At 42.0% G+C, this 27943-nt stretch overlaps 2 protein-coding genes and 1 long non-coding RNA gene across 19 annotated transcripts in view; 1 reads left to right on the top strand and 2 right to left on the bottom strand.

Moving 5' to 3' along the window:
• Positions 1 to 8244, bottom strand: part of ipo8 (importin 8) — a 59528-nt gene extending 51284 nt beyond the window's left edge. For all 4 annotated transcript variants that reach the window (XM_008110420.3, XM_016993590.2, XM_003220823.4 and 1 more), the window contains exons 1-2: positions 8027 to 8244; positions 1088 to 1169 (exon numbers count right to left, since the gene is read on the bottom strand). In XM_008110420.3, coding sequence (XP_008108627.1) covers positions 1088 to 1169; positions 8027 to 8110 — 166 coding nt within the window. In that variant the 5' untranslated portion in view covers positions 8111 to 8244. The remainder of the gene's footprint in view (positions 1 to 1087; positions 1170 to 8026) is intronic.
• Positions 1578 to 3544, top strand: LOC134299166 (uncharacterized). Its single transcript, XR_010006321.1, has 2 exons — positions 1578 to 1626; positions 2761 to 3544. It is a non-coding gene; the product is annotated as an uncharacterized LOC134299166 (long non-coding RNA).
• Positions 8245 to 19764: 11520 nt separating the features above from the next.
• caprin2 (caprin family member 2) overlaps positions 19765 to 27943 on the bottom strand; it is a 36879-nt gene continuing 28700 nt past the window's right edge. For 6 of the 14 annotated variants that reach the window (XM_008110408.3, XM_062981119.1, XM_062981118.1 and 3 more), the window contains 4 exons: positions 25977 to 26165; positions 23926 to 24029; positions 22904 to 22967; positions 19765 to 20656 (listed from right to left, as the gene is read on the bottom strand). In XM_008110408.3, coding sequence (XP_008108615.2) covers positions 20088 to 20656; positions 22904 to 22967; positions 23926 to 24029; positions 25977 to 26165 — 926 coding nt within the window. In that variant the 3' untranslated portion in view covers positions 19765 to 20087. The other 8 variants (XM_062981113.1, XM_016993588.2, XM_062981117.1 and 5 more) reach the window with 6 other exon arrangements.

Below are 27943 nucleotides of genomic sequence, written 5' to 3'. Positions count from 1 at the left end.
GAAACAAATAACCACAGAAATCTGTTATGGGAGTCCTAGTGGGAAATAACAAACATGTATTTGTAGCTGAGCAAAGCATTAAAAAGAAACAAAGGCTCCTTTCAGTCACACAGAGGTCTGTTACACTGAAGTGGCTTCATAGCTGCTTGGGAGCCTGTTCCTTGTAGATGAAACTGATGGCATGAGTCTTTCCTCTTGACTGATACATCTCCCTTCTGGTGGCATGACAAACAAGTGGAAAATATATCTTCATATGGATATCTTTTACAGTCATATGGAACACACCATAAGGAAGCAACTGCCTTGCATCTGTCACTGCCACAGAAGAAAAACGGGCCCCTTGGGAAGTGCAATCTCATACATATGAAGAGGCCTGGAGCTACAAAGCATAACCCTTTCACTGTTCAGTGTGCACTTTCTATAGTCAAGAGTTAACAAATTACAATCTAATAATTCCAGGTACACACAATCTTTTTTAATTCATATGCATTACTGATTCTATTTACTACATAGATCTATATACTGTACTAACAAACATAAAATGATTGCAACAGTATACCACAGGAAACCTGACACAAAATACTAAATTAGGGTGGGAAGGACAATAAAAATAATCAAATAACAAATGAAAACAATATTACCAGGTTGCTTTCCAGGGAAAGCTCAAATTCACACACAAAAAAACCCTTGAAGTTCTACAAGGGAAGACTCAAAGTCCTAAAAAAAAATCATGTTGGTAGCCTTAAGGCAGACATTCAGGCCATGCAACATCATGAAAAGGGCCTCTCTTGAAGACCACAGTAACCACATAAGGAGATAACCAGGACTGCTTCCTCAGTATTTGCATCCTGTAAGATAGAACTGGCTATAAACTGAATACAGTGATGCTTTGCAGTTTACACTTTATGCCAGCTGCTTGACAATTTAGATGTAGATCTTCCTAGAGAAAAATGAATTATTGCTAAGGAAGGGGTGTATTTTTTGTCCTGACAATCCATCCACATACTAGGATAGCAAGCATTTATGTCAGCACAGGACAGGATATATTCAGTATGTAGAAGCAATTTCTAGAGTAAATTTAGCTTACCTGCCTGCCGGACTGGGAATTCCACTTGATCAGAAACAATGATTTGTAGCAGACTAGGAGCAAAGTTGATAATCTTGTAAGACTGAAATGTAAAAAAAGAATTAATCAGCAAAGCATGGCATATTGATAAATGTTGAAGATTTAAGGGAGAGTTCCAGGTCTGGTAAGCACTTGCAATGTCAAACAGTTTTACAGAATATTTATTTGAAGGGAAGAGTGAAACATATGCTTAACGCTCTCTCACTGAACACAGACCAGATTATATTCAATGGCATAGCTGTGTCAATCTGGATAAGAATACAAAAGCATCTGGTAGTACCCTTGAGACTGAGAGGACACAAGGGCACTACCAGATTTTGGCACAAGCTTTTGTAGACTCAGTCTGCTTAATCAGTGTTGCAGTGAAAGTATTATTCTGTTCCAGAGTCCAAGGCTATGTTTGATAAACAGTGAACAGGGTTTTTTTTAACATATGCCCACTTCTAATTCTGCAGAACTTCAGAGTGGAAGATATTTTAAAAGTTTCCCTTCCAAATGAGGTATGCACACATGTTTTCATTATAGGCACAAACTAGATTTGGATACATAGTATTTTTAAAACTGAATGATCAATACTGGGAAACTGAGAGACTTGCAAATTGTTGAAAAGAAAGTTTGAGGGCCCATGCTTTAAATTTTCTTTCTCTTGTCTACATTATATTTTAACCCTTAATGGCAGGCATTGACTTTTACATATTTCCAACAGTTGAAAATCTGAAATGGAAATGGATAAACCTTACTAAGCAAAAAGTTGGATACTAGATGTAAAATGCAGAGAAATTTACTATTAATTATCATACAAGAAGAGTCAACTTTGTTACAGAACCCAAACAGCATTAAACCTAATAGTAGACATTTGACGATACTTTCTTCCAAAGAGTTTTGACAATGTCCCATGTTTCAGCCATATTTCACGTTTCTTTGGATTTTTAAAACAGACAAAAAAAGCTGGACTAAAAATTGTTCTAACAAATCTATTGCATTTGTGTTGAGCATGTATTTAAATAGACAAACAGAAAGATAGCAAAGAAGGAACAATGTCAGCGAGCTGAAACAAATGTTTCACCTCATGTGAACGTGTGCTTTTTGGTTCTGGGCATTTGGATATTGTGGAGTATCTGTGGTTTGGCAGCTGCAAAAAAGTCTTATGTGGACATTTTTATAATCTCTTTGGGTATCAAAAACACCCCAGATAAAAGTACTCACTAGAAGGTGAATCTTTTAAATATACCTGGATAAAAATTCAAACATTGTCCTAGTTCCAAGAGCTTTCGCAATGCAAACTAGAAGTTCTGTGTGCCCAGAATCTTTCCTCCACATGTTAGTGGAAAATTCAAACTTTTGGGGTGTAATAATGAATTGTTCATCCAGTTTTGAACCTATTTGAATGTAATCCAACAAGGCAAAAGGGCAACTATGTACTGTATGGGACGTCTTAGTCTCATTGACCATATCTTAACCAACTTCTGTAACTTAAATACATTTTCCACAGAAACCAGATGGCTTTGAATTGATACAGCTGACAAAATTTCCTTCACAATTCCTCCTGGTTCAAATAGAGCTCTTTTTCTATCCAAATATTTGTGGCACTTCTTAAGCTGCCTTGGCTCATGAATTTCTTTCTCCTCCTACAGGTCCAGCCACTCAACGGTACCAAAATATACATGAACATAAAGTAAATCTAAGACCAGTCCTGGTGAATCAGCACTAGCCACTCCTGGACAGCACCCAACAGCATCTATTGATGTTTTCCTCTGGATATATGCTGTCTAATTTCTTGACACATTCTCTGCAGTTTCACAGGATGTTAAATTGAAATGAAAATAAATACTACGGGGATTTTATCAAAAGGCTAAGAAAATGTTTATAAACCAATTCCCAGCAAAATTGTGAAAGCTACCCACTGCATGGCTATCACCCTCCTCCCACCAGACTCAAATCAAGGAAGGGCTTCATGAGAACCACCACTCCTCTTGATGTTCCTCCAGCAACAGCAAGGGTGTCCCTTTGGGCAGCTAAACCTGGCAATTCTAACTGGATGGCCCCCCAAGAGGGTCTTCCTCCAGGGGCAAACCAAGAATGGGCAACTTGGAAGTCCCTGAACAGACTCAGAAGTGGAGTGGGCAGATCAAAAGACAACTTGGCAAGGTGGCACTACCTGGAGGAATCCTCCACCTTGTGTGACTGTGGAGCTGAACAAACAACTCAGCATATGTATGCTTGCCCACAATGCCCTGCCTCATGTACGGAGGAGGAGTTGTTTAAAGCTACAGACAATGCGGTTGCTGTTGCCCGCTTTTGGTCCAAAACTATTTAGTTGCTTGTGATTTCTTTTTTTTTCCCCATTATTTGAAATGTATTCGTTCTACAATGCTTTTGACACAAAATAAATAAATAAAGCAAAATGATAAAACAAAAGCAACCTAATACTCAGAAGTGTGTATTTCAATCCATATTTAATCCTAGAGAAATGCACCGATCAAGACATCAATTATTAAGCATCACAAGATTCAAACCAGAAGCTCCCAAGGCTAGGCAGCTGTTGCCAGCATCATTAGGACCGCAGTCAAAAGGAACTGCAAACAGTAGACCTACAAACTGGATGATACCAGATGTGTTTTATCAACCCATTGTCCGTTATAAAACATCAGATCAGCTACATCTTTTCAGTCAAAATAACTTGTTTCTTAACTGAAGAATACCCTCAGTCAAGACTACACAAAGGTGCAGTCCAAGTGAATAATGACCATTCTGCCTTATGAATGTGTACACACCATTGGTTCTCTCCAGTCTCTTCCTCATAAAAAACTATCTTCAAGAAAGAGCATCCTCCAAAAGGTGTGAGTAACCAAAAAAGAGGGTCCACTATAAAAATATAATAAAAATCCTTTCATATCAGTATTGATATATTTCATATCAGTATTACATTTGCAGATTCCTTCATACCATCTATTTTAAATATATTGTAACACACACACACACTTAACCCTTTCAGGCCAATAATTTTTTCCACATACAATGGGTCATTATTTAGCCCACCAAAAATAACATTGGCAACACAGTTGATGTAAAATAACCTACCTAACTACATATTATTTAAGATTATCCTTAGGGGGACAGTGTGGTGTGTTACTGATCCAGAAAAACAGCTCAAAAATAAAGTTTTTGATTGGCACAATATTTGAGGATCTTCTTGTCTCTATTTCATTGTCAGAATCAGAGCCAGAGTTTTATAGCGGTACCAAGAAATAGCTTTTAAGGCCTGTGTGGATCTAATATGGGATAAAGACATATTGCTGTTTGTACTTGCTTTGAAAATTTATTTGTATCATATACTGCCCTGAACCCATATTTTTCCTATTAGGAAAGTCCCAAACAATGCTTTTGCCAAATGAGCAACAGATTAACTTTCTACTGAGTCCTTAAATCCTTTATTTAGAACATATGAAACCAAATGCTGGCAGCACAGGACTTCTTGGATCACTGGGAGAATCTTGTTCACTAATTTTTCATTCTGTCATGTAGCATAGCTCAACTGTTTTGTGCCATTTTTAACAATGTATTTGCCACAGAATCATATTCTTGACTTGTGGCTGAACTATTTTTTTGTACATCTGGATTTTATACCCCAACCTAATGGCGGGCCTCTGCGTGGAGAGGGTGGTGAAATGCTAACGGGATAAGAAAAAGGCAGAGCTGTTCAACACCTTCTTTGCGTCAGTCTTCTCCCAAAATTGGTGTTCAACCTGAGCAATACAGAGCGGACAAGGTAATAGGGGAAATGCAACCCAAAATATGTAAAGAAGTAGTCCAGAAATACCTGGCTACTTTAAATGAATTCATGTCTCCAGGGTCAGATGAACTACATCCAAGAGTATTGAAGGAACTAGCAGAAGTCATTTCAGAACCACTGGCAATAAGCTTTCAGAATCGTATTTATTCCCCACCTCTCTTCACAGCTCAAGGTGGGTTACAACATTGCTAAAACACATAATCAAAACACTTAATTATTTTAAAATGCTCTGTAGAATACAGATATTAATACCAAAACACATCTCCACAAAATACTCAAGCACAGCTGGTGGGGAGGAGGGAGAGAGCTTTCTCAGGGGTTGCCCCTCCCCTTCCGGTCACCTCTGGAACTCCCTTGTAAAAGAGATCAAAATGGCCCCCTCTTTAGGTAAAGGTAAAGGTTTCCCCTGACGTTACGTCCAGTCGTGACCGACTCTGGGGGTTGGTGCTCATCTCCATTTCTAAGCCGAAGAGCCGGTGTTGTCCATAGACACCACCAAGGTCATGTGGCCGGCATGACTGCATGGAGTGCCGTTATGTTCCTGCCAGAACGGTACCTATTGATCTACTCACATTGGCATGTTTTCAAACTGCTAGGTTGGCAGGAGCTGGGGCTAACAGCAGGCACTCATTCCGCTCCCGGGATTTGAACCTGGGACCTTTTGGTCCGCAAGTTCAGCAGCTCAGTGCTTTAACGCACTGTGCCACCAGGGGCCCTGGCCCCCTCCTTACTCTCTCTTAAAAAATAATTGAAAACTTTCTTATGCACTGAAGCATATAGAGAGGAGGAGGCACAGAAGATCAATGTTTAGATACCATGGAAAAGAAATGGCTTGTCACTCTGGCTACATGGGCTTTTACATTTTTAGTTTTTTTAATCTTTATCGGATTTAATCCTCCAGTCTGTTATTAATGTTTAACTGAAAAAACGTAACTTAGTGATGTCATTGTCTAATGTTTGGCGCTATCTTTACTATTATTTTGATATGGATGTTGGGATGTTTTGGGATTTGGGTGGTTTTGGTTTGTTTGTTCTTTGTTTACCATTGTACGGCATCTAATTTTGCTGCAACTTGTTGTAAACCACCCTGAGTCCTCACAATGTGATTGTGGTTTTCCTGCCCCTTGGAAGGAGATTGGACTGGATGGCCCACGAGGTCTCCTTCCACTCTATGATTCCATAAATAAAGTTTATTATTATTATTACACATCAAAAGTCAGACAAAGTGGAAGTTTAAAATGTAATTTTGTCATTAAACTGCCTGAATTATTGGGTTGCTGTGAGTTTTCCAGGCTATATGGCCATGTTCTAGAAAGATCTCCTGATCTTTCACGCACATCTATGGGAGGCATCTTCAGAGGTTGTGAGGTCTGTTGGAAATGAGGCCAGTGAGGTTTATATATCTGTAGGATGTTCAGGGTGGGAGAAAGAACTTTTGTCCTTTTGAGGCAAGTGAGAATGTTGCAATTGGCCACCTTGATAAGCATTTGATGGCCTTGCAGCTTCCAGATCTGGCTGCTTCCTGCCTGGGGGAATCTTTTGTTGGGAGGTGTTATCTGGCCCTGAATGTTTCCTATCTGGATTTCCTCTGTTTTTTTTAGCGTTGCTCTTTGTGTACTCTCTTGATTCGAAAATTTTGTAATACTGGTAGCCAGATTTTGTTCATTTTCATGGTTTCTTCCTTTCTATTGAAATTGTCCACATGCTTGTGGATTTCAATGGCTTCTCTGTGTAACCTGACATGGTGGGTTGTTAAAAGTGGTCCAGCATTTCTGTGTTCTCAAATAATATGCTGTGCCCAAGTAGGTTCGTCAAGTGCTCTGCTATGGCTAACTTCTCTGGTTGAGTTAGTCAGCAGTGCCTCTCGTGTTCCTTAATTCGTCTCTGGGCAATGCTGCGTTTGGTGGTCCTTATATAGACATGTCCACAGCTGCATTATATACAGTAGACTCCTGCAGAGGTGAGAGGATCCCTCTTGTTCATTGCCGAATTTATTTATTTATTTATTTACAGTATTTATATTTCGTCCTTCTCACCCCGAAGGGGACTCAGGGCGGATTACAATGAACACATATATGGCAAACATTCAATGCCAACAGACAAACAACATATATAGACAGATACAGAGGCATTTAACATTTTTTTTTCCAGCTTCATGATTCCGGCCACAGGGGAAGCTGTTGCTTCACTGTCCACTAGTGGCTGTACTTCCTCATTCCTTTCCTCGTGTTTTGCTGGCAGTTTTATGATGTTGTAAATTAGTTAAAATAGCCTCCTGCATAAAGCATATCTAAATTTCCCTACTTAACAGATGCAACTGTCTTTCGGGGCTGCATAGGTCAACAGCAAGCCGGGCTATTTAATGGTCGGGGGCTTAACCCGACCCGGGCTTCGAACTCATGACCTCTCGGTCAGTAGTGATTTATTGCAGCTGGTTACTAGCCAGCTGCACCACAGCCAGCTACTACAGAATGTAGTATTTATTGGATTTTGTTGGAAAATTATTTAAAATATTGGGCACAAGGTTACCATGAGGGCTGGGCATGACATAAATATTGCGTTTAGACTCGGGTCCCATTTCCAACACATCGCATTATGGAGCTATATCAGGCATGGGCCAACTTGGGCCCTGCAAGTGTTTTGGACTTCAACTCCCATCATTCCTAACAGCCTCAGGCCCTTTCCTTTTCCCCCTCAGCCGCTTAAGCGGCTGAGGGGGAAAAGGAAGGGGCCTGAGGCTGTTAGGAATGGTGGGAGTTGAAGTCCAAAACACCTAGAGGGCCCAAGTTGGCCCGTGCCTGTGGTGGACCTTTTTGGACTTCACTGCCATCATCTGTGGCCATCATGGCTTCCCTTCCTCTTCTGGGGCTTTTGGCTGAGAAGAATTGGCAAGACTCCCTTCAGAGGAAGAAGGCCCCATTTGCCAGAAAAGGGTGAGAAAAGGCAGCCATGAAGGGGAAGGAGAAAAGCCAAGCCATCTTCCTGAGGAAGGAACAAATCTCCCTCACACAGAGAGGGAAGAGAAAGAAAGAGCCGCCAAACCCGGAAGTGCCCCCTCCTCCCTCTGCCAACAAACAGTGGGGCCGGCCCTGAAGAAAGACTCTCACCTGGTTGAGTTCATTCTCAGCCGCCAGCCTCAGCTTGGGGTCGATGGTGCCTTTGAGGGCCTGGATGATCCTGTTGGGATCCATGGCCTTTGCTTAGCGAAAAGAAAGAGGTCAGCGGGAGGGGAGGGTTGTGCTTTAGGGGGAACAGCCGCTCCTCAGTCGCTCACCCGCTTGCCTCTCTCCAGAAGCCATTCACCGGTTTACGACAGTCGGGGGTTGTCGCGAAGCACCTGCTTTACGTCCTCTTCCTCTCGCGGGGCTGGAATGCAGGGCGCCATGTTGCTGTACGGAACACATGCTATTCCCCTCTCCTTGGCCTACATCACCTCCCTGAAACTAGAAGCGGCCATGATTGGTTACGGAAAGAGCACTCTGCTTCCAGACTTCATCCCTTCTGCAATTGTTGGTTAGATGCAACAAATGATTATGAGTCGGATGAATTTATTAAAAACTGGAGGAGAGAGTTTAAAGAGCGAGGTTCACTTTCATATTGATCCAACAACTGTAAGTACAGTAGAGTCTCGCTTATCCAACATAAACGGGCCAGCAGAACGTTGGATAAGCAAAAATGTTGGATAATGAGGGATTAAGGAAAAGCCTATTAAATGTCAAATTACATTATAATTTTACAAATTATGCATCCAAACATTATGTTTTACAACAAATCGACAGAAAAAGCAGTTCAATACATGGTAACGTTATGTAGTAATTACTGTATTTACGAATTTAATAATAATAATAATAATAATAATAATAATAATAATAATAAGTTTATTTGTATCCCGCCTCCATCTCCCCCGAAGGGGACTCGGGGCGGCTTACAGCAAAATCAAAATACAAACAATGATAAAGTATAAAACATCAGGACAAAAACAAAACCAATAAAAATATACATAATAAGTTAAAAACACAACGCAGAATTAAAACATCAGGTTAAAAACAATGAGGTTGCAATAGTGGATAAGCAAAGTGTACGGTGCACATTATGGGTAACAAATTCATAAATAGATAAAGTGCATTAGAATCATTTTAGGTCACATTTGGTACGGTAGGGAGGAGTCCTGAGTAATATCAATCAATAAGGAGTCGGGAAGAGCGACCAGTGCAAAAGGTCGAGGAGCATAATAATTGTGATGGAAAAAAGATGATCTTAACCAAAGGCCTGAGTGAAAAGCCAAGTTTTCAGACTCTTCCGAAATGCCATCAAGGTGGGGGCTTGCCTGATCTCCCTAGGCAGCGAATTCCATAACCGGGGGGCCACTACAGAGAAGGCCCTGTCCCTCGTCCCCACCAACCGCGCTTGCGATGCTGGCGGGAGCGAGAGGAGGGCCTCCCCCGATGACCAAAGAGACCGTACAATTTAGCACCAAAACATTGACTAAAAAACATTGGCTACTAACAGATTGACTGCACATAAAGATAGAATTGCATAAAATTTACAATAACAACAATATTAAATCCATAACAAGTTCAATCCTTGCTGCCTAGAGAAACAGCTGTGGATCTGGGTGGGAGGCAAACTGTTGGATAAGTGAGACTCTACTGTACTTACAGTTGTTAGATCAATATGAAAGTGAATTTACTCTTCTTCCCTGTGAAGTGTTCCTGAGGTGCAGTAATATATTGAAACTTACTTGTTTTACTGAATAAATAACATAGTCCCAGTAGGGCTATACACAACTTACTGAGATTACAAGTATTTGGTCTAAGTCAAGTCCTTCATTTCCCCCACAAAAAACTAATCTTAAAGTTCTCATTTTCAGAATGATCCTCAGAATAATTGTAAACTATTTCTCCCTATATATTATAATGCTGAAATTTCTCTCTAGTTGAGACTAGCAATTGGATTGAGGCCTGACAGTATTATTGTCAAGGACAGAACGCCACAAGATTCAAAGTAACAGAGTTTATTAGTTTACAGAACTCAAAAATGCCCGTAAAACACAAGGGCCAGGCAATTTTTGCCTTTAGGAGCAAAAAGGGGCAAAAGTAAATGTTCAAAAGATAAACCGGATTAAACCGAAGTTTAATCCGGGTAAAAACAAACTGCTTTCTTCAGCCTGGGTATAAACAAAACGAAAGCCAAGGAACAAAAGATACAAAGAATGCAACTAATTGGCAGCAGATTCCTCTCTGCTGCCAACACTGTGTTTAGAGTAACTTGCGTCGCTCCCACACACACACACAGCAGACAGGATTCCAACACGAACAATTCAGCCAGGGATTTTAGCAGTAGAGTAGACCAGTTCCGTTCCGTAGATCAAAGCCAGAAGCAGACGTTTGTAGTTTTTCCAAGTCCAAGAAGGGGGGAAGACAAGCCGTGGTCAGTTCAGTCCGAGTTCTCAAAGCAGGAGATGGCGTCCGTCAAGAAGACGACGGAAGGTCAAGCTAATAAGAGTAAGCACAGGTTTGCACAAACAAATGCCCACACAATCCCTCCCGCCGTCTGACCCTGGATTCCAATCAACTTACGTCTCAGCACAGGAAAGCACACAAGTCTTCAGGGAAGCGTCCCACACACACACACGAATCCCAAGCGTTTGCCCAGATTACCTTGCCCGACGCAATTTGCAATTGCTCCCAAGCCCCATTTTATGCCAGTTACAAATCTTCATCACTGTCAGCTGCCCTCCTTAACCCGGGCGTTTCCTCATCACTTTCCTCGTCAGAGCTGGAACACCTCTGACTACGCCCAACAGCATCTCCAGCTGTGGATCCCGTCCCATCCCTCCAGCTACGCCATGGGTCTAATCCTGAAGGTCCCCATTCATCTTCTGCCCCATCATGGCCAGTGGCCCCCAATTCCTCCCTTACCCGAGTCCAATCCATCTCATCCTCCTCTGAGCTAACCAGCCCTTCCTCCATTCTCTCCGTGAACCCTTCGAAAGACTCTTCGTCAGAGGGTGCTGCAAATATGTCTCGCAGTCTTTTTCTCTCTCGCTCCTCGAGAGTATCCGACTCTCGAGGAGTCTTACGCCCACGCCTATCAGAAACAGAGCCACGAGGCTCAATCATAACACTATCCCCTCTCACAAAGGCCTCCTCCCCCGATGGCGGAGAAGTGGCAATGATACCCTCCGCTATAGCACCACGACGACTAGAGGTATCAAGTTTCAACAGCGAACGATGAAAGACTGGATGGACCTTTAAACTAGACGGTAAACGTAAACGAAACGCAACAGAAGAAATCTTTTTAACGATAGGAAAGGGACCCAAATACCGAGGCGCAAACTTTCCCCCAGCCTGTTTAATATGTTTGGAAGATAACCACACCAAATCCCCTTCTTCCAACTCCTCCCCTGCCTGCCTGTGGCGGTCAGCCTGAGTCTTCTGCGTTGCCTTAGCTTCCAACAGTAAGCGACGGGCAACATCATGCAATGCAGCCATTTCCGTAGAGCGGTACACAGGGTCCGAAGAGACCACATTGGTCGACGGCGCCACACCTCCCCGTGGGTGAAAGCCATAAGTAAGCTCAAACGGCGTATGCTGACTAGACGTGTGCACCGCATTGTTGTAAGCAAACTCCGCCACCGGTAGCCACTTCACCCAAGCCGTGGGTTGATCTAAACAAAAACAACGCAAATACTGCTCTAAGAGCCCATTAACCCGTTCCGACTGTCCATCCGTTTGCGGATGGAAGGCGGACGACACGTTTAACTTAGTCCCCAAGCACTCATGGAAGTGTTTCCAAAAGCGTGACACAAATTGCGGAGCCCTATCTGAAATAATCACCTCGGGTGCTCCGTGCAAACGATAGATGTGCTTAGTAAATAGTAAGGCCAACGTAGGGGCCGCCGGAATGGTTGAACAAGGAATAAAATGAGCCAGTTTACTAAATAAATCCACCACCACCCAAATACAAGTATAACCCCCAGACTTAGGCAAATCTGAAATAAAATCCATGGAAATGATTTGCCATGGCCTCTCCGGAACAGGTAGAGACGACAACAACCCTCTAGGGCGCCCAACAGGCGTCTTACTCTGCTGGCAAACGGCGCAGCTGTCACAAAAGCGCAGAATGTCTTGCCGCATCTTTGGCCACCAGTAGCTCCTGGTGATAAGCTGTACGGTCTTGAACCTGCCAAAGTGCCCAGCCATGGGTTCGTCATGGTGGGCTCTAATCACCTCCAACCTGAGGGCCCCCACTGGTACGTAAACCTGCCCCCTACGCACCAATACCCCGTCTTGATCTTGGAGATGCGGCAGTATGGTACGGTTACCTGCTGAGAGCAGCATCAGTTGCTCCTGTGTCCACACATCATCTTTCTGAGCCTCAAGGATCTGGTCATGTAACCCGAGCTCATTATCTACAACACACAGCGAGGCAGTAGGCAAGATGGTCTGACATACAACCTGCTCATTGGTCTTAAATTCTGGCTTGCGGGATAAAGCATCGGCCCGCAAGTTTGCCTTCCCCTCCACGAACTGCACCTTGAAGTTAAACCTGGAGAAAAACAAAGCCCAGCGGATTTGACGCTGGTTTAACTTCTTTGCTGTTTGCAAGTGCTCTAAGTTCTTATGATCAGACCTGACCACGATCTGGTGCCGTGCCCCTTCAAGCCAGTGCCGCCACACCTCAAACGCCACCTTAATCGCCAACAACTCCTTCTCCCATATGGTATAGTTCTGCTCGAAGGGTGTTAGTTGCCGCGAGTAAAATCCACAGGGACGCAAGGTCCCTGAGGAATCCTTCTGAGACAATACAGCCCCCAACGCGTAGCTAGAAGCGTCCGCTTCTACCACGAATGGTTTGTCAACATCAGGATGGGTTAGTATGTTGTCCGATTGAAAACTAGACTTAAGTTGTAGAAACGCCTCGTGAGCTTCCCGCCCCCACACAAATGGCTGTTTCTTGCGCAGAAGCTGCGTCAAAGGTACCGTGAGCTTTGCAAAATTCGGAATAAACTCCCGGTAGTAATTAGCGAAACCTAAGAACCTTTGTACATCCTTCTTAGTCCTCAGCTCCTGCCATGAGTTGACGGCGTCAACCTTATGTGGGTCCATTTTAAGTTCCCTACCTGACACTACATGACCTAGGAACTCCACTTCAGGCACATGAAAGACGCACTTGGAAGCCTTGGCGAAAAGCCCATTAGCCCGCAGTCGGTGCAGAACCTGCTTGACATGTTGACGATGTTCTTTCTCGTCCTTAGAAAAAATCAAGATATCATCCAAATAAATCACTAAAAATTGGTCAATTAGGTCCCTGAACACATCGTTCATGAACCTCTGGAAGACCGCAGGAGCATTACAAAGCCCAAAAGGCATGACTCGGAACTCGTGGCATCCGAAACACGTGTTAAATGCCGTCTTCCATTCATCCCCTTCCCGTATACGGATTAAGTTATAGGCCCCCCGCAGGTCAAGCTTGGTAAAGACCTTAGCCCCTTGCACCCTTGATAACAGTTCCGAGATTAAAGGGAGCGGGTACCTATCCCGAATGGTGTATTTGTTTAGGATCCGATAGTCGCAGACCAGCCTAAGTTCCCCAGTCTTTTTGGCTACAAAGAATACTGGTGCCGCAGTTGGAGAACTAGAGGGGCGAATAAACCCCTTGGCTAAATTTTCATCTAGAAACTCCCGCAAAGCTTGCCTTTCCGGTACAGTCAAGGCATACAGCCTCCCTGCTGGCAGTTTCGCACCTTCTGCCAACTTGATGGCGCAATCATATGGCCTGTGCGGTGGTAATTTGTCCGCTTCTCTTTTACAAAATACATCAGAGAACTCCCCATACTCAGCAGGCACTCCCTCCATATCAGAATGAGTAACATTTAAAGTGCAACAATCCTGCCTCTTTAAGATCACTTTACGTGTTGCCCAATCTACTTGTGGGTTTACTACAGCTAGCCAATCCATCCCCAGGATCACATCATATCTAGGCAAGCTCGTAATATCCCACACAAACGTTCCCGTTACTCCCTGCACCTCCCACGTTACTGCTGAGGTTTCCTGGTTAACCACCCCAGTCTCCAGCAGTCTCCCATCTGCTCCTTCCACCCACACGTCGCATGCCTTGCGCACTTTAGGAATGCCATGCTTCTTAGCAAACTCAATATCTACATAGGAGACCGTGGCTCCTGAGTCCAGCAGTGCCAAAGTAGAAACAAGTTCCCTTCCCCCAACAGATAATGTAATGGGTACGAAAACATGCTTCCTCCCCTCAGTTGACTGCTTGAGGAGCCCTAGTGCGTTGGACTCACGTCGCACTAGGGCTGGCCTTTTCCCGAAAGCTGGGAAGGTTTCACATTACAATTTTTGGCAAAATGCCCAGCATTCCCACAGTACAAACACAAGCCCAGCTGCCTCCTACGGCTCTTTTCCTCTGTAGACAGCTTTTTAAAGACCCCAAGCTCCATGGGCTCTTCCCCCATCACCACAGGTGCCCTGGTTACATGCATGGGTGGCGCACACATTGCTTTTGAATGTTTACGAGCCTCGAACCTTGCGTCTAAACGCAGCACCTTAGCTACTAAGGCGTCCCAGCTTTCAGCCGGCTCCAAGCGTGCTAATTCATCCTGGAGCATATCACTTAACCCGGCAGTAAATAAAAGCATGAATGCATTTTCCCCCCAATCCAGCTGGTGGCGATACAGGTTAAACTTATTTAAGTAATCCAAAACAGTCCCCTTTCCCTGTTTCAACCGATACAGAGCCCACCCAGCGTTCTCCGTGCGGAGAGGATCCCCAAAAGTATCAGTTAACAACTTTTTGAAATTATTCAAATTGTCCTTGACTGGGTCATTTCCCAAAATTAAATTAGTGGCCCATTGTCCTGCGGGACCGGTCAACAAACTCAAAATAAAGGCCACCTTGCTAGTGTCTGTAGGAAAAGCATGAGCACTGAGCTGAGAAAAATAAAGCTCCACTTGTGCCAAAAAGGTTGGCAACTTGCACCTGGTTCCGTCAAAGCGTTCAGGAGTCAAAATATGTCCTTTCACGGCATGAGCTGTTTGGCTAACGGTCACAGCCGTTTGCAATTGGTCTAATTTGGCCCTTAACTCATCCATCGTCTTCCTGACGGGTTTATTGCTGCAATAAACCTTTTATGGGCGTCGGGCAATCTGTCAAGGACAGAACGCCACAAGATTCAAAGTAACAGAGTTTATTAGTTTACAGAACTCAAAAATGCCCGTAAAACACAAGGGCCAGGCAATTTTTGCCTTTAGGAGCAAAAAGGGGCAAAAGTAAATGTTCAAAAGATAAACCGGATTAAACCGAAGTTTAATCCGGGTAAAAACAAACTGCTTTCTTCAGCCTGGGTATAAACAAAACGAAAGCCAAGGAACAAAAGATACAAAGAATGCAACTAATTGGCAGCAGATTCCTCTCTGCTGCCAACACTGTGTTTAGAGTAACTTGCGTCGCTCCCACACACACACACAGCAGACAGGATTCCAACACGAACAATTCAGCCAGGGATTTTAGCAGTAGAGTAGACCAGTTCCGTTCCGTAGATCAAAGCCAGAAGCAGACGTTTGTAGTTTTTCCAAGTCCAAGAAGGGGGGAAGACAAGCCGTGGTCAGTTCAGTCCGAGTTCTCAAAGCAGGAGATGGCGTCCGTCAAGAAGACGACGGAAGGTCAAGCTAATAAGAGTAAGCACAGGTTTGCACAAACAAATGCCCACACAATCCCTCCCGCCGTCTGACCCTGGATTCCAATCAACTTACGTCTCAGCACAGGAAAGCACACAAGTCTTCAGGGAAGCGTCCCACACACACACACGAATCCCAAGCGTTTGCCCAGATTACCTTGCCCGACGCAATTTGCAATTGCTCCCAAGCCCCATTTTATGCCAGTTACAAATCTTCATCACTGTCAGCTGCCCTCCTTAACCCGGGCGTTTCCTCATCACTTTCCTCGTCAGAGCTGGAACACCTCTGACTACGCCCAACAGCATCTCCAGCTGTGGATCCCGTCCCATCCCTCCAGCTACGCCATGGGTCTAATCCTGAAGGTCCCCATTCATCTTCTGCCCCATCATGGCCAGTGGCCCCCAATTCCTCCCTTACCCGAGTCCAATCCATCTCATCCTCCTCTGAGCTAACCAGCCCTTCCTCCATTCTCTCCGTGAACCCTTCGAAAGACTCTTCGTCAGAGGGTGCTGCAAATATGTCTCGCAGTCTTTTTCTCTCTCGCTCCTCGAGAGTATCCGACTCTCGAGGAGTCTTACGCCCACGCCTATCAGAAACAGAGCCACGAGGCTCAATCATAACAATTATCCTGGAAGCTGCAATAAGGAGCTACAAGCCATACACTTCTATGAAGAATGGAGCTATTTTGATAACTATAGCTATGTAACTAGCTATGTTGTATTTTTCTGAAAGGGAAGCACTCTGGGCAGGATATAATTTCTTAATAAGGCAGTCTCTTCCCCTTCACTGTGACTCTCGCTGTTTAAGATAAAAGAGTTTAAGAAGAAACAAGTAATACACAAAAATAGCCTGGGAGCAGGAGCTGTATGGAGCACCAGGACTGCACTTTGAGCATCGCACTCTATATAGTTCATTGCTTCAGGGGTGTCACACTATTGTTTGCCTTCAAATAGTGAAGATGTTCTTCCTACATTGGACTATTCCTATTTCCTCCAAACAAAGCCTTGCAAATTATTTAGATTCTACTCTTGGTTTCTCCAGAGCCACATGGCTTTTGTCAGCACTGAGTTCTATTATTTGTCTTTGTCCCTCCAGCTCAGCTGGGGGCAGACCATTTTATGCAATGTTCAAGAAAAGGGTCCTCTGTTGTTAATTTGTTTTGTTTTTGCTTTTTTGGTTATGTTTCATGGGCTCTTGCCTATCAAAGCATCCAGCTGGTGGTTTAAAGGAGGTGAAAGCTGTCCCCCAACGTCTTTTGAAATAATGTTGTCTTGCCTAGTTTGAAGTTGGTGAGGCTGAAAATCTTGAAGGAGCTGCTGCATTTGCCAAGTCCAGGAGCAGGACCTTGAAACTTCCAAACATAGCTCTGCCTTCAAACTAAGTTTGTAACCCACTGTGATATTCTCTCTATCCACTGAAGATAATGAACTGATATGGTAATAGGTTTTCTTTCTTTTCATGTCCCAGATCTCCTTGTCCACTTTTCTTCTTGTCTTGTACAGTTCTTCCTATTCTCCATTATCTCTTTCTATATTTTGTTTTGGTGACTGATGACTCAATTGCATTGGCAATCCTCCTTAGAATTATTCTCTAACTTGTCTATTATTCTGTGTCTTAAATCGCTTTCAACTTACAGCAACCCTAAAGCAAAACTATCTCTTCCCCACCCCAGGGCTTAAGAGTTTGACTTGCTTAGAATCGTGCAATGATTTTTCATGGCCAAATGAGGATTCGAACATTGACCTTCTCCCTGTTCCTCATGAACCAGTCCTCAGCATTCTGAAGGTTTAGGTTCATCTTTTTCATGAAGTCATTTACTATTGTGGAAAAACAAAACCTCAAAAAATATCTACAATGAGTTGAATAGATAAAATAGTATTCAAGTTCTCTATGTGTTTGCCTAATTTTTTCAGTTTCGTTGGAGGTGTAACATCTATTTTAAAATAGATACGACAACATTTTAATGTAAATAAAAATTCATCGTCATCTGTCTCATAAATGGGTTTTTGTGCCTGAGCAGAGACTATTGTGTTGAGGTCGCAGCTAGATCAGCCAAAGAATCACAGCTGCAGGTAAGCAACTGTTTTCCTCTTCTCTGGTAAGCCTTCGTCTCCTGAAAGCCTTCAGGATTAGCGGGTCACCTTTTAAGCAAGTAGAATCATTCTCCCCAACCCCAGTACTATTTAGACTAATAAAATAAGTAGTAGATATTGTTCATTCTGGGCCTATGCTATCCTTTCAGCCACAGTAATTTTGCCATAAGAAAACCATGACTCCCAGTATGTTGTATTCTGAATAAGAAGGCATACTCTTGTGCTTCAGCATCAAGGATATGATTGTTACTCAATTTGGCTACTAATTATGTACTAGTAATATCCTTGACTACAAGCAGACCCTGGGTTATGAATAAGATAGGTTCAGTAAGTTTGATCTTAGGTTGAATTTCTATGTAGGTTGGAAGAGGTACATTTTTGAGTGTTATTTCAAATCCAAAAAACATAGTTTTAAAGTTTTGGATAGCATAGGAAAGGATCAATACCCTTGTAACGTTTGAGTCTTTATGTCCCTGTTCAGAAAATTTCACCTCATATTGTGTCCTTGTATTTATTTATTTACAGTATGTTTATTCCGCCCTTCACCCCCCCCCCCCGAAGGGGACTCAGGGAGGATCACAATGTACATATACATGGCAAACATTCAATGCCATTAGACATATGACATATAGACACAGAGGCAATTTTAACATTTTCCAGCTTTCGGCTTCATGAGGGTATGCTCGATTCCGGCCACAGGGGGAGCTGCTGCTTCATCATCCACTGTGACACTGAGTCCTTGATGGAGTACTTCCTCATTCTTCCACACGCTGCTGGAAATTTTTATGATGTCGTAAATTTGTTAATTAGCCTCCCCGCTTAAGGCGGTACCTAAATTTCCTACTCGACAGATGCAACTGTCTTTTGGGTTGCTTAGGTCAACGAGCTAGGTGCTCAATACGACCCGAGCTGGCTTCGAACTCATGAGCTCTTGGTCAGTAGTGATTTTTCCCATGATAAATCTTACAGGCATGATTTCCCCTTCCTAGGGGTAGACTTCCCCGAGCCATAGGTGAACCTTCTTCTGGTCTCAAACCAAGTCACCCTAACACCTGGAACCTTACATTAAGAAGGTAAAAAATTTTCCCCTGAGATTAAATTTAGTCGTGTCCCACTCTGGAGGTTGGTGCTCATCTCCATTTCTAAGATGAAGAGCTGATGTTGTCTGACTGCATGGAGCACCGTTACCTTCCTGTCAGAGCGATACCTATTGATCTACTCACATTTGCATGTTTTTGAATTGCTAGGCTGGCAGAAGCTGGGGCTAACAGCAGGCCCCGGATTCAAACCGCCAACCTTTCTATCAGCAAGTTCAGCAGCTCAACGGTTTAACCTGCTGCACCACTGAGGGCTCCTACATGAAGTAAACAATCCTAAAAGGTAGGCATTTGTTCCAAATGAGGAAAGGTAGATGCCATCATGGTACATGCTACTTAATAGCTACAAGGACATAAATCTTGTATTAGATAAAAGCAGAAAACTAATAGAGCAAAGCATTTCAAAAGATTGATTCACATCTTACTAGCATCAGGACAGTTTTTATTCTGTAATACAAGAACCAGGCCTTTCTCCTGCTGCACACATTATTGACTACTCCACACCGCTCCAACATAAGCAGTTAAAATGGATGTATTGTGTTAGGAGGAGCATTCATGTAGGACTCATGTAAGGAGGTTGACTTCTAACAAAAATTGAAATGCTTCTAAAATTAGTTTAATACTAGGTTTTTAAATAGCTACGTTTCATGTTTGTTCTTGTAATTCTAAAAGTAGTGAGGAAAGGGCCTATAAAATTATCTAAACTATTTGCTTTGATTCTTTAAAACTGGCTTTTTAATATAGAAAAAAATATTCTTTTTATCTTTGTATAGCAAAAACATTTAACTAGGAATTCTGGGCAAAAATCTCCACCAATCGCTATTTCCTCCACTTGAACTGTAGATTATATTTGGGGCTTTCTACATACCAATCCATGTATGAACTTTCCCTCTGAACAGTATCAAAGATCATTTGTCCTCATATTTATTTCAGTAGTACAGACACCAATACTAAGGCATATTCAATTTTTTTATTTTTAGGCACAAGGCATTGTGGATAGCCTAGTCTGGAGGCAAATTTGAGTAGTTTACTATGATGATAATTACAGTTCAAGAATAAGTGCAAGCAAACATTCACAGCTTTACCATCAAGGCTACATCACAACTGATAAAGTGCCACATCAGTGCTGATCCAACTCCATCTCATTGCAAGACAGATCCCTATACCCACATTTCAGAGTTGTGTTATAAGCAGTCAGTATGCAGTGCAAACTATTTCCCCTAGTTTTCACCTTCCTTCACCAAACTGTTTGGAGCAGCTTTATTGTAAACATAAATATTCAGTCTTGATACAGGAGGTATCCTGAGAATGTAGAATATTTCCAACTACTTCCATAAATAGCTCCTCTATGGAGACGCAGCCAAATCTGGTCTCCTTGAAAAAGCTGCAGGACTGCATGATTACTAGCAGTCTCATGATCCGGAGCACCATCATTGGCATATGCAGATACTAGAACCTCTTCGTTTTTCATGAGGTTCACATACAGCGGAACATTCACAGCCAGCTTCAGCATATGGAATATGAACACATAGGTGCCATTGACAGGACAATTGAACCTACCAAGTTGGATATCAAAGGTATTGCCAAGGTTGTTTAACAGGAGGTCAAACACGATGGGCTGGTCTAGAGTCCCAGGAGCCAAGTTAGAAGTTCTAGCAGCAGAGAAGGCAACTCTCATCTGCTGCGGGAGGGGATAGACGTGCACAGGAAGGATGGTGGCTGCTTGGCCTGCCACTGGCATGTCAACAGGAGTAATGCTGCGGGAGTCACCCTGCCCAGAATCCCCACTGTTAAAGGCCTCACTGTCACGCTCTGGGCTGCTCACCTGAGAAGAATCGCTCCAGCCGGCTGTTGAAGATCATGAGCAATGGTTAGTTCTGAAATACTCTTAAAAACCAGTAAAAATAAAAAACACATTTTGGACTCTTTATGTTTATTTTCTCAAGCCTATATGTGTAAATTACTTTTTAAATGAGTCATCTGCACACAACCTAGACCAGGCCTGGGCAAACTTCGACCCTCCAGGTGTTTTGGCCTTCACCTGGAGGGCCAAAACACCTGGACCTAGACACATGTTATAGTTCTCCTCCCTTACAATTTCCTATTAATATTCCTTTTGAATAAAGATGGAGACATACCTTCAAGAGATAAGTGTTTTCCAACAGCCCTCTTTTATTCCAGTTTTAACTTTATAGAACCTCATCACACTAGAGCTTGAAACCAGTTTAAATCCAATTTAGGGAGGGGGCTTTAAACAGCTCAGCCAAACAGGTCCTGAGCCTCACCAAACTACCAACCTCAGAATTCTGCAGGAGGCAGAAACCGGATTTAAAGTGGATTCATGCTCTAGAGTGATGAGGCAGTAAATCATCACATATACAGTCTATGTACAGATTGAAAGTATCCTGCTATGCTTCAATCACCTTCATTCAGCTTTCTGATCCCCAAGAATTCCTAATCTGGCCCAACATTTTGGTCAGCATTTCAAAATGCTTCAGTTTAGTGATGGAATCAGAAGTGAATGCTATGCAGACTTCCTGACCCACAAGAGCCTGCCAACTAACACTGTGTAGAGTCCAGCTATAAGGGCAGAATTGTTTCACAGTTGACACAAGGGCCAAATAATTCAACGCTGCAAAAATTCAGTTTTGCTGTCAACTAAATTTCCTGCCCCACATTCCCCAAAGGGTGAATGTGTGGGGGATATGTAGCCAGTATGCTTCTGCAGTGATCCCAATGCTGAAGTAATTCAAGTCTATCTTGAACCAGGAATTGTAGAAATTTAGATACCAGTTTTAATAACAAGCAGAGTAATACACATCCACTATTAAGGGATTTTTGTTTAGTGATTTATCAGATCCACTGCATGTTAAGTCTATCTGGTTGTTTGCTAGTGCTTGTATAATTTTACAACTACTCCCAGGTCCTTTATATATTGTCCTTCAAATTAAGACTGAATTACGATGACTTTTAGTAATACGCAGCAATAGACACTTAACAAGTTTAAGCTGCAGTCCAAAGCAATTCTAGTAAGGTATAAATGTAACTTGAAATAGTTATGCATTTATAAATGTGCATATAAAAGATTGTTCTAAGTGGAATGTATTTCATATACAGTGAATGCTTTCTCACATTAGCAATTGAGATGCCTGGTTCAGTCTCACAGCACAAATGCACATTTAGTTTGTGTGATTTGTAGCATCAAAAAAGGACACATCTTAAAAATCTGTGTTTTATTTAGTGTAGAAAACCAAGGTACCAATTATCAACTGCACTGTCAATCAACACTAACTGAATGGATGCTTTCTGGTAGCTATGACATTTGAGTCTCTGCTTCTCTTCCATTTCTCTCTGTTTTCCTCAATTCCCTTCTTCTGAAGTATTCTCTACCACCGGTTCTACCTTGAGCTCTACCTGATGAACAATTCTCCTCCTGTCTGCTGTCTTGCCTGTAAGCTAAAACACAGAAACTTTTAAGGGTTTTATGAAGACTGGATAGAGTTAATGGCATGGTTCAACTGGGCTGCTGTATTCTGTTTAACAGTCTGAATGTATTATTATGGTATATGAACTGCAACCGAAACTCGACATTAGTACAAGTTCACTTTGAGCCTCTTCCAGCCTAAATGAAAACTTGAACTCCATAGCCAGAAACTGCAGGGAGTGAGCAGAAATCCTGCTATATCTTCAGCTAGAAGTGAACAGCATTCTATAGAGCTGTACTTCAGCTGCATGAACAGCTATTTGCAGCATGTTGCTGCAGGAGTTGAAGCTCTTCTGTCAACAGAAGATGCCAACAATGGAAACCCTGCTCAGATCGATCCACATTTTGTACTCAACAATTCTGTTAGAACATAGCTCTGAGCTTGAAACTCAGAGACAAGGGCATTATTGTCACTTTAGAAAAGAAAGGAAATAACTGGAAGAATGTTTCTGCTTTCGCTGCCCATAGATGTTTGACAAAACAAATAGCATTGGTTCCAATGGCAACAGCTCAGTCAATCACTCCGTTAATGGCTATTCCAATAAAAAAACATATTGTGTGCAAAGCATATTTGGAGAATGAATAACCATGGAATATAGTTCAAACTTTACCTCTTGAATTGGCACGGGCACTGCTAACACCTCCTCGTTTATAGTTCTGCTGATAATTCACATCCTAGGAAAAATAATATTTTTTCTATTTAGTAAAAGCAACAACCTTTCCAGCCATATGAGAATTTCAGCTTCAGGTATCTGGGATGGGGGTTCAGGGAAGTGTGCTATAAGAGTTTTATGAAATGACTTTTTTTACTACATGCCCCAGAATCCACAGGTCAAAGCTCACCCCTCCGGAAAAAAAAAATCCTATTTCCAAGCTCTGGCTATTCTTGTACCACCATGTGAGATGTCTACAAGGCAGCCACAGATTTGGGTAATCCACAGCCCATGTACTTAATATCATTGAAATTAGAGGAATTCTCAATAAGGGTTGTTGTGTGTTTTCCAGGCTGTATGGCCATGTTCCAAAAGCATTCTCTCCTGACATTTCACCTGCATCTATGGCAGGCATCCTCAGAGGTTGTGAGGTATATTCTCATTCCCATAAAGCATGCATAGCCTAATCATGACCATGTCGTATTCCAATGATACTGAAGGTGAATGTGTTTCCTTAAACTAGCATGTGTCTATATATTGGATTGTGCTTTTTCCTGCATGGCAGGGGTTGGACTGGATGGCCCATGAAGTCTTTTCCAATTCTATGATTTCAAATCAAGGGTATGCCAGATGATCAACCTTTGCAGGAGGCACATCTATGCAGATAACTTATTCTAAAAGATGGATTCATGCCATTTGTCAATTCAATAAACATGACACATAAACCCCAAATTATACACATTTTTACAGATGAGATGTAGATACAATATTGGGTATATTGCTTTAGCTCTTTCTAAATGACATTTCAATATTACCCTGTAATAAATCACATGCACTTTAAATGATGTTATATTTGTAATGCATCCCTAATCTAATTATGTTGAAGTCTGTACCTTCTTTTACTTTCTGAGCAAACATCAAAGCCAATACATACAGATTTAGTATATTTTGCAAGGCTGCAGCACAGAACTTGACATTACCCTCTGAGGATACTGTATGGGAGGATAATCTCTGCCAGGAAGCTGCAATTGGCTGTAGGGACCATTAGGGGCAGAAGGTGATCCCCTATATGCCTCAAAACCTGCTGGATGAAAAGATGATAACATTTTATCTTACCAAATATAGTTTGGTTTAAGAAAAAAGTCGTGGCATACTGGAACAGTAAATTGCTCGAAAGGGAGCAGTATGGACTCCTATATCTAACCAAAAATATTATTTGTAGATACTAAACAAAAAACCAATGTAGTGCAGAGTACTGGGGAGTTTAGATGTTTGAAACATTTTGCCCCAACCAACATATCAAATAGAGGAGTAATTTTTAATAGCAACAGTTGGTCCAGACTAAGCACAAGACTGTAGAAACAGGATTATTTAGTTCTTTAATACTTGAACAGATATTCAAATGCTAGATAGAATAAAAAATAGTATCTACACAAGCATCCAGATGTTAATACTAGGCATGCATTCTGCCATTCAAATGACCATCTTCATGAATAGTCAGGGGCCTATAATAATGTTGATGAACCTAGCAGGAAGACCTTCTTATGAAACTGGTATATCCAAGTATACCAAATTAAACGTAGAAAAAACACGAGAAAACTGTGGAGGGCTGTTTCTCTATGGAACTGCTGCCATACATTTCCAATATGCCCAATGTCCATTGGTTAGTCATAATTAGTCAATAAAGCACGAGGTAGCCATTCCTGTTGTGGCATTAACTCTTCAACATAAAACCAGCCTATATGCAAAGCAAATTGTAGCTACCAATTTCCACAAGTGAAACTGAGAATGGACTAATTCACTGACATTCTGGGGGACAGACTTCAGTGTGACACACACGCGCGCGCGCACACACACACACACACCTGCTAAACCAGAAAAACTCCCAGGTATTTAAAAAGGCCAGTGGCACCCCACCCCCATCAGTCTTTTTTCATTTTAACACAATTATTTTGAACATTAAAATACATCTGGTCCAGAGGAAATAAGATTTGAACAATTCACTGTACAAAGCAAGTGCTTCTGTGACCATGATTGGCACAGTGAAGTTGTTACTTTGAAGGCCCATTCCTGTCTAGGAAAAGGAGCCAACCATGCATGGATGTGACTGCCCAGGAGGATCCCTGTCTCCTCTTTTAGTTCTGTTCCCAAGTCATGAAAAGCTCTTTCTATTCTTACTGGAAAGTAAGAATAGAAAAGCAGAAGACTTGTCAGCAAATGGCATGCTTGGATGGCTCATCCAACTTAGCCAGAAGTGACATCCAAGGGCCCTGCAATGTGCCATTCTCAGCCAGCAAAGAAGCCATCTATTCATCTATGTGAGTTCTACCAAAAAGAACCCAATTAGTAAAAGTGTGTGTATGTGCGTATACATATACAGTAGAGTCTCACTAATCCAAGCCTCGCTTATCCAAGCCTCTGGATAATCCAAGCCATTTTTGTAGTCAATGTTTCCAATATATTGTGATATTTTGGTGCTAAATTCATAAATACAGTAATTACAACATGACATTACTGCGAATTGAACTACCTTTTCTGTCAAATTTGTTGTATAACATGAAGTTTTGGTGCTTAATTTGTAAAATCATAACCTAATTTGATGTTTAATAGGCTTTTCCTTGATCAGTCCTTATAATCCAAGATATTCGCTTATCCAAGCTTCTGCCGGCCCGTTTAGCTTGGATTAGTGAGACTCTACTGTACAAGAATCTATAGCCAAGAGAAAGCAAGGGGAATATAGTTATGAACTTTCCTTGGCGATGCAAGATGAAATAATTGAAGGAGGACCCAGGAATCCAACAGAAAAGGAATAACTTAAAAACAAGCAATCCTTCGTCTCACCTCGATGGCAATAGGTCACCTATGAAAGAATGGCTCCTTTTCCAGTGGTAGAAAATTGACATTTTCACACCATGTAAAGAAACTGGTGGAGAGAAGTCTGGAAGCTGCACTTTGTTATCCTCTGCTATTTGTAAGTAGGCTGTATCAAGTTGCAACCACCGATAAAAATGTCTATAGAAATCATACATACCTTTATAGCCACCAGGAGAGCGGTAAGAATTGGCCACTGATCTTCCACCTCTGAGGGAACCTCTGGCGGATCCACCACGGTTTGTGACAAAAGGCTGAGGTGGTCTAGGGAAAGTGGCTGTCTGTGCTGCATAAAATGTGAGACTACCATTGCTTACAGGAACAGCTCCCTCAACCTGGTAATTACCTGCTTAAAGTGAGAAGCACACTTTTTAATTACTCCTATATTCTACTGCATAAAAGCCAGATGACTTTTCTCTTAATGTATTTTCCAGCCTTTAGCAGATTTAAAACTAAAGAGTTCCAGGATTGTCTACAACACTTGCTTACCAACACTGCTACTGCCATACAAGGAAGCAAGTACAAGCATGATTGTTTAGGCTTGGATAATGGACCAAGTGAAATAATCAATTAATTCAAGAGTTTTCTTCCTCCACTATAGGAAAATATATATAACTGCATATTGATAAGGGCGGTAGTTATTTTACAATGCTAACCATACTAGGTTGAACATATACCACTTCCCATCAAAAGCTGTCCACATATCAGAAAAGCTTGTAAAAACATTGTAAAATTTGAAGGACAGTAGAACAAAACTAGCAGATATCTAAAAGAGCAACATAAAGTAGTTGATGGAAACAGCACAGCCATATAACAGCTATGAAAATAAAGTGCTGTTTGTCTGTTCCCAGATGATGTGGGCACTATTAGGGAAAATACTCAGAGAAGATCCTCTCTTTGATAACCACTGGTCACATCTCAGACAACAAAGAAAGCCTGAAAAGTATTTTTTGTGAGAATTTCAAGTGCAGGCACCATAGAAGTGCACAATGTTCAAAAATTCCTAACAGTCCTGATGCTCGCGATGTATTTTATGAATGTTATTTTACTGTTATTGTTTTAATTATATGTGCTGTTGTATTGTTTTATCTGTTTATCAGGCTTGGTCCCCATGTGAGAGATGGAAGCGGGTTATAAATAAAGTTTTTAAATTATTATTAAATTGGCACAAGCCATTGTTTTCCTGTTTCACAGGTTGAGATCACAGGAAATACCTCAAAGCACAGATGTTTCTTAGTTTCACCATATTTAGAAGTGGCAAACAGAAAACACAGCAGAAAAGATACCCTCCAAGGAGACAATAAACCTTCCTGAAAAGGGCCTTCTTTCTGCAGAGGATTTGAGCTGCTATCACTAAAAAAGCTTCCCTAATGCCTTCCCTAGTGAACCACACAAATTAGCAACAATCAGAGTGTCTTCCCTCACAATTTAATCTAATCTGCAGATGTCTGGTTCTGAGTCACTGCTAGACATTAAATGTATTTTTGTAAATGTGGCAGTACTGTGGCCTATAAAAATGGCACCTCACCTCACCTAGAAGAGATGAAAGGGAGAATTTCAGGTATAGACAGGCAGTCCCCAAGTTATGAACAAGATAGGTTCTATAGGTTTGTTCTTAAGTTGAATTTGTATGTAAATTGGAACAGGTATATTTGGTAAGCATAAACCCAGCTGAATATATACGGTATGTGCATGTATGTATGTACATACACACTGATAGATAGCACAGGAAAGGGTTAACATCCCTGTGGTGTTTCCTTTGCTGTCTGTGCATCAGTTCTGAAAATTTCACTTCCTTTTCTGTCCCTGTGATAGTTAGATTTTGAAAAAAATGGTTTGTTGTGGAAGCAATGATTGGTGTCAAAGCTTCAGTGGATTCACCTTTTCCCCATGATGACACTTTCAGGTGTGAATTTCCCTTCCGAGGGATAGATTTCTCTAACTTCCTGTTGTCTCATCCCCATTGTTAACTATGAGTTGTTTGTGAGTCTGATGTTTGTTAACTCAGGGACTGCTTGTATAGTGAGAGAGACTCTCTGATGTGGCTCTCTACATTAATTCCCTCTGATTTAGTAGGAAAAAAAACCAGTCAAGTCCAAGGCACAACATTAAGAAAGTTGGTATATC

The sequence above is a fragment of the Anolis carolinensis genome, chromosome 5 (assembly GCF_035594765.1).
Source record: "Anolis carolinensis isolate JA03-04 chromosome 5, rAnoCar3.1.pri, whole genome shotgun sequence".
NCBI classification, from domain to species: domain Eukaryota; kingdom Metazoa; phylum Chordata; class Lepidosauria; order Squamata; family Dactyloidae; genus Anolis; species Anolis carolinensis.
This window is presented reverse-complemented; position numbering and strand designations above follow the sequence as displayed.